The 12,510-nt window shown below is 49.3% G+C and overlaps 1 protein-coding gene and 1 pseudogene across 2 annotated transcripts in view; one reads left to right on the top strand and one right to left on the bottom strand.

Moving 5' to 3' along the window:
• The window catches only part of slc9a7 (solute carrier family 9 member A7), a 185,021-nt gene that overhangs the window by 99,057 nt on the left and 73,454 nt on the right, over positions 1-12,510 (top strand). For both annotated transcript variants that reach the window (XM_033023280.1, XM_033023279.1), the window contains exon 11: positions 5,454-5,559. In XM_033023280.1, the coding sequence (XP_032879171.1) occupies positions 5,454-5,559 (106 nt within the window). The remainder of the gene's footprint in view (positions 1-5,453; positions 5,560-12,510) is intronic.
• LOC116974763 lies at positions 4,673-4,840 on the bottom strand (annotated as a pseudogene).

Raw genomic sequence — 12,510 nt, 5'->3', positions numbered from 1 at the left:
GGAACCACGCCACCGGATCCATCGAGTCCTTTCCCTGCAGTGCCTGCAGGACATTACGTGCTGACCACTGCCCGATGGACTTGTGGTCAAAGGTGTTGGTCCGGAAGAACCTGTCAACAGACGTCAGATGGGGCGGCAATGTCCAGCTGACTGGTACATTGCGTGGCATCTGCGCCAGGCCCATCCTTCGCAACACCGGGGACAGGTAGAACCTCAGCAGGTAGTGGCACTTAGTGCCCACGTGCCTTGGCTCTACACTCCGCCTGATGCAGCCACACACAAAGGTGGCCATCAGGATGAGGGCGACGTTGGGCACGCTTTTACCCCCGTTGTCTGCCGACTTGTACATGGTGACCCGTCGTACCCGGTCCATCCTCGACCCCCAGATGAACTGGAAGACGGCCCGGGTGATCCCCGTGGCGTAGGAGGGAGGGACAGGCCACACTTGTGCCAAGTACAGCAGACCCGAGAGCACCTCACACCTGATGACCAAATTTTTCCCGGTTATGGAGAGGGAGCGTTGCTTCCACAGCTCCAGCTTCCTCCCCACCTTGGCTATCCGCTCCAGCCAATTTTTGTTACTCGACTCAGCCCCCCCGAACCAGATCCCCAGCACCTTCAAGAAGTCAGGCTTGATGGTGAAGGGGATGGAAGATCGGTCGGGCCAGTTGCCAAAGAGCATGGCCTCGCTCTTCCTGCGGTTCACCCTGGCTCCCGTGGCCGACTCAAACTGGTCACAGATGCTGATCAATCTGCGGACCGACCTTGGATCCGAGCAGAAGACGGCGACATCGTCCATGTACAGGGAGGTCTTGACCTGAATGCCCCCACTGCCTGGCAATGTCACTCCTCTTATGCTCGCATCCTTCCTGATGGACTCGGCAAAAGGTTCAATACAGCAGACAAACAAGACAGGAGAAAGAGGGCAACCCTGCCTGACTCCAGACCTTACAGGGAAACTGTCTGATTCCCACCCATTGATTTGGACTGCACTACGGATGTTGGTGTACAGCAGTTTGATCCAATTTCGGATTCCCTCCCCAAAACCCATTTTGGAGAGCACGTCCCTCATGTACGTGTGCGATATCCTGTCGAAGGCCTTCTCCTGGTCCAAGCTGACTAGGCAGGCATCCACCCGTCTGTCCTGCACGTAGGCGATGGTATCTCTCAGCAGCGCTAGGCTGTCTGAGATTTTCCTGCCAGGTACAGCACAGGTTTGGTCCGGGTGGATCACCCGTCCCAGAGCAGACTTGACCCGGTTGGCGATGGCCTTAGACAGGATCTTGTAGTCTACATTCAACAATGTTATGGGTCTCCAATTCTTTATATCTTTCATCTCCCCCTTCTGCTTGTAGATTAGGGTGATGCTGCCCTTCCTCATGGAGTCTGACATGCTGCCGGCTAGAAGCATGTCGTTGTACACTTCCAGCAGGTCCGGGCCCACCCAGTCCCACAGAGCCGAATACAACTCGGCCGGTAAGCCATCGCTTCCGGGAGTTTTACTCGAGTCAAAGGAGCGGATGGAGCCAGTCAGCTCCTCTAGGGTCAGTGGTTGGTCCAGACTCTCCTGCTTGCTGTCCTCCAAGACCTCCGTGATAGAGGACAGGAAGTTCTGGGAGGCGGTGCTGTCTGTGGCCTTTTGGTCATACAATTCCGAGTAAAAGGATTTGCAGACCCTCATCATGTCTGTCTGCGAGGATGCTACCGAGCCGTCCTCCTCCCTAAGGCTGTTGATCACAGAGCTCCCCCTGTGAACCTTATGGAAGAAGAAACGTGAGCACGTCTCATCCTGCTCCACATGGCGGACCCTGGATCGGAAGATGATCTTGGAGGATTCAGAGGTAAAGAGCCGAGCTTGCCGGTCCTTCACCTCTCTAAGTTCCTCCCTCACATCCACCCCCCTCGACTGCAGAAGGAGCAGTTGTTGCAATTCTGTCTGGAGTTGGCACAATTCCCTCTGACTCTGTCTTGCTCTCTGAACCCCTTTGGCTATGAAGAACCTCTTAATGTTCTCCTTGGTTGCTTCCCACCAGAGTGTCGGGGAGTCAAAGAGGGGCCTCACCGTTCTCCAACGTGCGTAGTCCCTCTTTAGCTCCTCCACGTTCTCCGGGGTCAACAACTTCACATTTAACTTCCACGTCCCTCTGCCTGCCTTCCGGTCCTCCTGTAGGTGACAGGAAGCCTGAAGGAGGCAGTGGTCAGAGAAGAACACCGGCGTGAGGTCGGTGTGTCTCACCGTGACGGCCTTCGTGGTGAAGACGAAGTCTATCCGGGATCGGGCCAAACCGTCCGATCTCGACCAGGTGAACCGCGGCTGGGGCCCGCCTGCAGGGTCGCTGAAGGCGTCGTGCAGCTTTGCGTCTTTTACCGTTTCCATCAGGAACTTGGACGTGCTGTCCAGTCTGTTGTCGGCACTGCCGGATCGTCCAGCCGCATCAATGATGCAGTTGAAGTCACCGGCCAGAACGAGCTGCCGGGACGTGGCCAACAGCACTGGGAGCTGCTGGAGAACGGCCTGCCGCTCGCTCCGCACGGGTGGGGCATACACATTAATCAGCCGGAGCGGAGAACCACGGTACATTACATCCACCACGAGGAGACGCCCCGCAACCACCTCCCTGACCTCAGTGATGGCGAAGTTCCCTCCCCGCAGCAAGATCCCCAGGCCAGAAGCACGACAATCATTGCCCCCCGACCACACAGACAGTCCGTGGGGCCACCATCGCGACCACCTCCGATAACAGCGGAGGTGTGGCAACCCGCACTCCTGTAGAAAAGTCACATCTGCCTTGACCTTGGCCAGGTACTGCAAGGCATTAACACATCGCGCAGTGCTCTTCACACTGCGCACGTTTAAGGATGCTAGTTTGAGCTCCATTGTCCTTTAGAGTCCGTTTTCCTGCTCCCTCATGCCCACCGCTTCGGTGAATTGCCTCACCTTTCCTGGGCTCAGATACCCGGCCTCCTCAACGGGTTGGGTTTCCCCTGTGGTAACCCGAGGTGTCGTTGGGGGGGGGCTGCTCGTTTTACCCCCTTCTGGGTGCGCCGCTTCCCCCGTCTCTCGTGGCTGGGGCTCAGTGACAGGCTTACTGCTCCCGGAAACTCGGAGCTGAGGCCCAATGGCCGCTGCACTGCTCCCGGTTGCCCGGAGCTGGGGCCCATCGGCCTCTACGATACTCCCGGTTGCCCGGAGCTGGGGCCCATCGGCCGCTACAAAGCTCCCGGTTGCCCGGAGCTGGGGCCCAATGGCCACTGCACTGCTCCCGATGCCCTGGGGCTGGAGCCCCTCGACCGCTGCACTGCTCCCGATGCCCTGGGGCTGGAGCCCCTCGACCGCTGCACTGCTCCCGATGCCCTGGGGCTGGAGCTCCTCGATCGCTGCACTGCTCCCGTTGTCCTGGGGCCGGAGCCCCTCGACCGCTGCACTGCTCCCGTTGTCCTGTGGCCGGAGCCCCTCGATCGCTGCACTGCTCCCGATGTCCTGGGGCTGGAGCCCCTCGACCGCTGCACTGCTCTCGGTCTCCTGGTGCAGGTGTACAATCGTCCTGCACCTTCTCCTTTCCGCCCCGATTTTCTTCTTGTGGGGTTTCCCGTTCGCCTCATCCTCCGACGAGGAGAGGTTTCTCCCTTCTGTCAGGGAGAGAGACCGTTTTTTGGTGGTTTTTTTGGGCTTGCCATCCCTTTCTGGCCTCTGCTCCGTGTGCTGACCCTTCTGGTGTTTTTTGGATTTTACAGTAGTCCAAATTTGCTCTCCCCCCTCCTCCATCGACTCTCCCTCCTGGGCTTGGTGCTGGAGTTCTCCTGGCACTTGGGGGCTCGAGGTGGTTGAGGTGGCTGAGGTGGTTGGGCTGTCCTCATCCCTGTTTCCCCTTTCTGCTGGGGACTTGGCAGTGATAGTGGGTGTCTCACCTACCCTGGGGGTGCTGGAAGCCGCCCCTCTTGTTGCCTGTGCATATGTGCATGCTCTTTTTGGGCAGGCCCTGTAAAGGTGGCCTCCCTCCCCACACAGGTTACAGTTCTTGCTGGCTTGACAGTCCTTTGTCTCGTGGCCCTCCATTTTGCAGTTTTTGCAGACCACTGCATTGCATTGGGCCACCACATGTCCAGGCTTATTACACTTTCTGCAAACTCTGGGCTGCCCCACGTAAATTAAATATCCTCGGTTTCCTCCAATTGCGAACACCGATGGAGGGTGGAGGAGAGTTCCTTCCTTGTCCACCCTCAGTTTTACCTTGACCTGCCGCTTGCTCGTCCAAATCCCATGCAGATCCTTCACGTCCACGCTGTTCACTGCTCCGTCGACGTAGCGAGCAAGGAAGGTGAGGACATCCACTACGGGCACATGTGGGTTAAACATATGGACCGTGATCGTCCTTTCCTTTTGGTTTGGGAGGGTGAAGAGTGGCTGCACCTTCAGCAACGACAGCGGAGCTTCATTCCCCTTCTCCTTGAAATCCTTTAGCAGTTTTTGCCATCCTGTCGGAAGCACAAATGTAACATCGAAATAGCCGTTACCCGGGAAGTCCTGGAGGCAGTAGATATCCCTGGGCTCGAACTTGCAGGTTTCCAGCAATACCTTTTTTACAAAGGTGTCCCGACTGAAGGGCATCCCCTCACTGAGATCCTTGACACTAATCCTCAGGGTATTGCGGATACCCTGTCCTCTAGTTCCCATTGCAGCTGCCATTGCTACGATTTTTTAAATCGTAATCTGCAGCTCCTGTCCTTAAAGGACCGCCAGGACTGTTCTAATAAGAACAGACGCTCTTTATTTAGCTCTTTTACTGACTGATAAGAACAGATACTACACTTGATCTTAGCCAAAAGGCCGAGAAGCCTACATCAGAATATGCGAGGAAACTGGAGCACCCAGGCAATCACAGGGAGAACGTGCAAACTCCACACAGCCAACATCTGAGACCAGAACACTAGCTTCTGACTGAGGCTGAGTCTCTACTCTCCAATAATGCTGCATTTGTTTAGAATATGCAAGAGGCAGTCTCAGTGGCAACACTTTTGTTTATAATAATGATAAAGCAAGCCAGTTGTTTCCTTTGTTTACCTTGAGTGAATGTTAGGGACAATCTTTTTCATGTAGAGAGTTGCACATGTATAGAACGAGCTGCTAGAGGAAGTGGTAGAGGCTGGTACAATGATGGCATATAAAAGATGCTTGGACAGGTCCATGGATAGGAAGGATTTGGAGGAAATTGGGACTGGCGGAGGCAAATATTAACTCAGTTAACTTGAAGTTACTTAGTTAGTCTGAAGAAGGGTCTCGACCCGAAACGTGACATTCCTTCTCTCCAGACATGCTGCTTTTCCCGCTGAGTTGCTCCAGCTTTTTGTGTCTATCTTTAGTTAACTTGTTTGGAGTGGACGAGATGGGCCATTGTGCTTGGTTCGATGAATGCTGCAAATTTTAAAACGTTTCCTTAACTGCTGTTTCTCACGTCACCAAGTTCACCAAACTGCACTGCTTCCCGCTCCTGGAGACGGCGCTGTTTTTCCTGATGTCCTGGAGCACCTTCCTGCTGGCAGAAGCCTGTGGCTTCACCGGTAAGTTGCAAACGTGGTAGATGCTTGCAGGCACAAACAACATGAGTGGCAATCGAATACATAGTAAGTGTAAGCATCTCTGGAGAGATGGAGTGGGCGAACTTTTGGGTCGAGACCCTTTTTCCTCACCCTGAATCTGAAGAAGGATCTCAACCTGAAACGTCACTCATTCCTTCTCTTCAGAGATGCTGCATGTCCCACTGAGTTGCTCCAGCATTTAGTGCCTCTTTTCGGGGCAAACCAGGATCTGCAGTTTCTACCGACACATAAACTAAGTGTAGATGTGCAAATTGTTGCGGCAGATCAGATGGATTTGGCGTCAATTCCTAATTAATTAATTCCTTGTGGATAGTGGCAGGCCAATGGTAAATTAACCATGCATTTGATGTTGACACAGACCTGGATAGAGTGGACATGGAGAGGATGTTTCCACTGGTGGGAGAGTCTAGGACCAGTGGGCACAGCCTCAGAATTAAAGGGAGTATCTTTAGGAAGGAGTTGAGGAGGAATTTATTTAGTCAGAAGGAGGTGAACCTGTGGAAGGTTGTGGAGGCTGTCGATGGATATTTGTAAGGCAAAGATGGATACATTATTGATTATTACTGGCGTGTCAGGGGTTATGGGGAGAAGGCAGGAGAATAGGGTTTAGAGGGAAAGTTAGGATTGAATGGCGGAGTAGACTTGATGGGCCGAATGGCCTAATTCTGCTCCTTGAACTTATGTAGATCAAGGCTCTAGTTATGTGTTATGTTAGTCTGTTTGCATCCAGCCAATTGTGATCAATGTCTTTATCCTTGGCCACTACCAAGGAAGTAGTGGTTATTTTTGAAATAGATATACATTCCTGCTCTCAATTTTGACAATCTCCTCCATGGATGTTAGATGAGGTGTGGTTGGTGTTATAGACTCATGGAGTGATGCAGTGTGGAAACAGGCCTTAGGGCCCAACTTGCCCAAACAGGCCAACAATGTCCCAGCTACACTAGTCTCATCAGCCTGCGCTTGGCCCATATCCCTCCAAACCTGTCCTGTCCATATACCTGTCCAGATGTTTCTTAAACGTTGGGATAGTCCCAGCCTCAACTACCTCCTCTGGCAACTCGTTCCATACACCCACCACACTTTGTGTGAAAAAGTTACTCCTCAGATTCATATAAAATCTTTCCCCTTTCACTTTAAACTGACAGTGTCCTCTGGTTCTCATTCTATCTCCCTCCCTCTATCTCTCTCCCTCTATCTCTCTCCCTCTATCTCCCTCCCTCTACCTCCCTCCCTCCCTCCCTCCCTCTCCCTCTCTCCCTCTCTCCCTCCCTCTCCCTCTCACTCACTCCCTCTCCCACACTCACATCCTATCTATTCCCTTTCCCCAACTGTTTCTTAAACGTTGGGATAGTCCCAGCCTCAACTACCTCCTCTGGCAACTCGTTCCATACACCCACCACACTTTGCGTGAAAAAGTTACCCCTCAGATTCCTATGAAATCTTTTCCCCTTCAACTTAAACCTATGTCCTCTGGTCCTCGATTCCCCTGCTCGGGGCAAGAGACTCTGCATCTGCCCGGTCTATTTGATACACAGTGTTGCCCTGCTTAACCAGGCGTGATCAGTGGAGCACAGGTAGGTCAGTCACCGCAACGTGTGTCGATTCAGCTCCCTTGGGCTGTTGAGTGTCAGGAAGTCCTCCAAGCCCAGTTCCCCAAATCACAGCAACCCAGCAGATTTACTAAGCTTCATATGCTGTGGGCATTTTACAGTGATTTAATTTTGATCGATATTAATGAACGAGGCATGGGCTCACTGTTTTTAAACATGACACCAAGCACGGTAGATTTCAGCACAATGTAAGTCTGCTGGTGGAAGGAGCAGATACATAATGGAGGAAGTTTAATGCGAGCAATGTGAGGTGATGAATTTCAGTCGGATAAAAGAAGAGGCGATGTAGAAAGGATACTGCTCTAAAAGGGATGATAGAATAAAGGGGCCTGGAGATATGTGTCCAGGTCACCGAGTGTATTAGTGTTCAAGTGAGTTTATTGTCATGTGTCCCTGATAGGACAATGAAATTCTTGCTTTGCTTCAGCACAACAGAACATAGTAGGCATCGACTACAAAACAGATCAGTGTGTCCATATACCATTGTATAAATATATACACTGATGAATAAATAAACTGATAAAGTGCAGATAACAGATAATGGGCTATTAATGTTCATAGTTTTGTCCGAGCCAAGTTTAATAGCCTATTAAGCAGCAAAAAAACAACTGCTGGAGGAACTCACTGGGTTTGTTTGTTTGTTTGTTTTTCTGTGTGTGTGTGTGTGTGTGTGTGTGTGTATTCTATATCATATACTTATTAAAATTCTGATCTTGTGTGTGTGTATATATGTGTTTTTACATCTTTGCGAAAAACTTTGCGGTAACGATAAAATATTTACATATTCCAGTTGACATTTTTCCCTTGCCACCCCACATATGTCTGTTTTATATCTGCACTGAAGGCAGCTTACAGAAGTGGTTAATAGGGTGTACATAATGCTGAGCTTTATGGAGGCATAAATATCAGGAATGTTGTCCTGAACTATGTCAAAGTCTGGCCCATCCTCAACTGGAGTATTGAGTTCAATTTTCATGACCACGTTAAAGAAAGGAGGTGAAAGCTTTTGAGAGGATCCGGAAGATTTATAGGGGTGGTTGCCACATTGAAGGACAACAGGGTCAAGACAGAGTAGAATGTGGAAAGTTGTTCTCTTTGGTGAAGGGTGGGGAGGAGTGGGCAGATGCATGGCAGATGCAGTATAAAGTGGATAAATGTGAGGTTATCCAGTTTGGTGGCAAGAACAAGAGAGCAGATTATTATCTGAATGGTGTCAGATTAGGAAAAGGGGAGGTGCAACGAGACCTGGATGTCCTTGTACATCAGTCATTGAAAGTAAGCATGCAGGTAATGCAGGCAGTGATGAAAGCTTAATTGCGAGAGGATTTAGGAGCAAGGAGATCCTACTGCAGTTGTACAGGACCTTGGTGAGACTGCACCTGGAGTATTGTGTGCAGTCTTAGTCTCCTTATTTGAGGAAGGACATTATTGCTATTGAGGGATTACAGCGTAGGTTCACCAGGTTAATTCCCGGATGGCGGGACTGACATACGATGAATGAATGGGTCGACTGGGCTTGTATTCACTGGAATTTAGAATGAGAGGGGATCTTATAGAAACGTATAAAATTCTTAAAGGATTGGACAGGATAGATGCAGGAAAAATGTTCCCGATGTTGGGGGAGTCCAAAACCAGGGGTCACAGTTTAAGAATAAAGGGTAGGCCATTTAGGACTGAGATGAGGAAAAACTTTTTCACCCAGAGAGTTATAAATCTGTGGAATTCTCTGCCACAGAAGGCAGTGGAGGCCAATTCACTGGATGTTTTCAAGAGAGAGTTAGATTTAGCTCTTCGGGATAAAGGAATGAAGGGATATGGGAAAAAGCAGGAACAGGGTACTGATTTTAGATGATCAGCCATGATCATATTGAAGGGGAGGCCATTTAAAACTGAGTTGAGAAAAAACTTTTTCGCCCAGATACATAGAAAATAGGTGCAGAGCCAGCACCGGTGCTGGCTCTGCACCTATTTTCTATGTATCTGGGCGAAAAAGTTTTTTCTCAACTCAGTTTTAAATGGCCTCCCCTTTATTCTTAGACTGTGACCCCTGGTTCTGTCTCCCCCAACATTGGGAACATTTTTCCCACATCTATATTTTATAATTTTATGTTTCTATAAGATCCCCTCTCAACCTTCTAAATTCCAGTGAATACAAGCCCAGTCTTTCCAATCTTTCCTCATCTGACAGTTCCGCCATCCCGGGGATTAACCTTGTGAATCTACTCTGCACTCCCTCAATAGCAAGGATGTCCTTCCTCAAATTAGGAGACCAAAACTGTACACAATACTCCAGATGTGGTCTTACCAGGGCCCTGTACAACTGCAGAAGGACCTCTTTACTCCTGTACTCAAATCCTGTTGTTATGAAGGCCAACACTGCCTGCTGTACCTGCATGTTTACTTTCAGTGACTGGTGTACAAGGACACCCAGGTCTCGTTGCGCTTCCCTTTTCCCTAATCTGACACCATTGAGATAATAATCTGCCTCCTTTTTCTTGCCACCAAAGTGGATAACCTCACATTTATCTACATTATACTGCATTTGCCCACTCATTCAACCTGTCCAGGTCACCCTGCAACCTCCTAGCATCCTCTTCACAGTTCACATTGCCACCCAGCTTTGTGTCATCTGCAAATTTGCTAATGTTACTTTTAATTGCATCATCTAAATCATTCATATATATTGTAAATAGTTGCAGCCCCAGCAGCGAGCCGTCCGGCACTCCACTCGCCACTGCCTGCCATTCTGACAGGGACCCGTTTATTCCTACTCTGTTTCCCGTCTGCCAACCAATTCTCTATCCATGTCTTTACCCTACCCCCAATACCACGTGCTCTAATTTTGCACACTAATCTCCTGCGTGGGACCTTATCAAAGGCTTTCTGAAAGCCCAGATACATCCACTAGCTCTCCTTCAACCATTTTACTTGTCACATCCTCAAAAACTTCCAGTTTGTCAAGCAGGATTTCCCCTTCATAAATCCATGCTGACGTGGACCAATCCTTTTACTGCTATCCAAATGTGCCGTTATTACATCTTTAATAATTGACTCTAACATCTTCCCCACCACCGATGTCAGGCTAACTGGTCTGTAATTCCCCGTTTTCTCTCTCTCGTTCCTTTCTTGAAAAGTGGGATAACATTAGCTACCCTCCAATCCACAGGAACTGATCCTGAATCTATAGAACATTGGAAAATGATCACCAATGCGTCCACGATTTCTGGACCCACCCTTTGACTACCCTGGGATGCAGACCCATCAGGCCCTGGGGATTTGTCAGCCTTCAGTCCCATCAGTCCACCCAATACTATTTCTCTCCCAATGCAATTTTTTCCAGTTCCTCTGTCTCCCTAGATCCTCTGTCATCTAGTACATCTGGGAGATTGTTTGTGTCTTCCTTAGTGAAGACAGAACCAAAGTACCTGTTCAACTCGTCTGCCATTTCCTTGTCCCCTAATAAATTCACCTGCCTTCAATGGACCCACTTTTGTCTTTACTAATCTTTTTCTCTTAACATACCTAAAGAAGCTTTTATTATCCTCCTTTATATTCGTGGCCAGCTTACCCTCGTACTTCATCTTTTCACCCCGTATTGCCCTTTTTGTTACCTTCTGATGTCCTTTGAACGTTTCCCAATCCTCTGGCTTCAGGCTGCTCTTTGCTGTGTTATACCCCTTTCCCCAAATTCTCAAAAGAGGAATATGCTTTGATGAGAAGGCTGTGGAGAAAGATCCAGGGGATTGGAACTCGTAGAGAGCCAGGGCAGATATGATGGGCCAAATGGCTGCATTCTGTGCTACAACCATTCTATGATAAAAGAAGGACCAGACTTAAGCACTCCATTGCAAATCCTATGATACTACAGCTCTGCTCCCAGCTTGTCAGAGCCACTGGATGTATACAAGCATTAAAGCAGGCTTGTGACGCCATCTTGTGGCCAAGCCACGTTCTCGAACCTTCGATTGTCGAGCTCGAACTCTCGTGATTTGGGCCGACCAATCTTGCGGTAAGGGGGATCAGGCCGTTGGTGAGATTAGAGAACAAAGGAGATGGAGGTTAACTGATGTGCTCACGAACGACGGCAAGGAATTTAGTTAAATGTTTACTGAATGCCTACGAGTGCCGGAGCTGTACCTATTAATAAAGAGACACAATGCCTGGACCTCCACAGGCTCCCAGAAATGCAGCGGTTTAAAGCTGGGTGTAGCTTTGGCATTGCTTTCACTAACTCCAAACTGATGAAGCAAAAGTAACCATTGCGTGTGGCCCTTGTGACTTTAACCCAGAGCTGTCTGGATATTACTCCAGAGCACGCAATTACTGAGACATTAAGGATGGGTTGTATAAACAAACATGGCACTCCCTCAAGCATTGAAGATTAAAGGATGATCTGATTAAATTGTTAAGATGATTATCGGGTTTGATAAGCGGAGACTCAAATTATTTCCTCTTGTGAAGAATCCAGGAAATGTTGACCAGCGCCTTAAAGTTGGATCTGGACCGCTCAGGAGTTGGGAAGCACTTCCTGACAAGGAAAAGTGATAAGCAAAAACACCCGGGGGAAAAATATAGGGAACAGGGGCATTCAAAAATTGGACTGATGGAGTTTATTTGATAAAAATCATTAGAGTTACGGAGATATATGGTCAGTGGACACAGTTGACCTCAATCAAGTTGAATGATGGACAGAGCTCAAAGCCCTTGGCTCTAAACTGTCCACCTATCTTGGTCACAGCTGCAGCAAGATTTGAAGGGTGCTGACAATACCATACTACATATAGTAGAGGTGCAGTTTTTTTTAAGGCTGAAGCGCAGTGGAGCTAAACGGAAGATATTCACTCTGGAAGTTTTGCAGCTATCCTAATTCTTGTTTGCATCTGCTGAAACCCTTACCCTTCCCCTTTCCCCAAGTAAGTCGGAAGTGAGATCCCAGATGAATGGTAGCCATCATATTTGAGATCCTCCAGGCAGGGACAAGCCAAGTAATTACAGGCCTGTGAGTCTGTTTAGTTTCATTTCATTGAGAGTTATAGCATCGAAACAGGCCCTTCGGCACACCGAACAACAAACCCTGCATACTAACACTATCCCACACTCACCAGGGATAATTTACATTTTATACCAAGCCAATTGACGTACAAACCTGTACGTTTTTGGAGTGTGAGAGGAAAGTGACGTTCTCTGAGACAACTCACGCAGGTCATGGGGAGAACGTACAAACTCTGTAGAGACAAGTACCCATAGTCAGGATCCAACCCGGGTCTCTGGCGCTGTAAGGCAGGAACTCTACCGCTGC

The sequence above is a fragment of the Amblyraja radiata genome, chromosome 6 (genome assembly GCF_010909765.2).
Source record: "Amblyraja radiata isolate CabotCenter1 chromosome 6, sAmbRad1.1.pri, whole genome shotgun sequence".
Classification (NCBI taxonomy): domain Eukaryota; kingdom Metazoa; phylum Chordata; class Chondrichthyes; order Rajiformes; family Rajidae; genus Amblyraja; species Amblyraja radiata.
The sequence above is the reverse complement of the archived record's forward strand: the minus strand, read 5'-3'. Positions and strand labels throughout refer to the sequence as shown.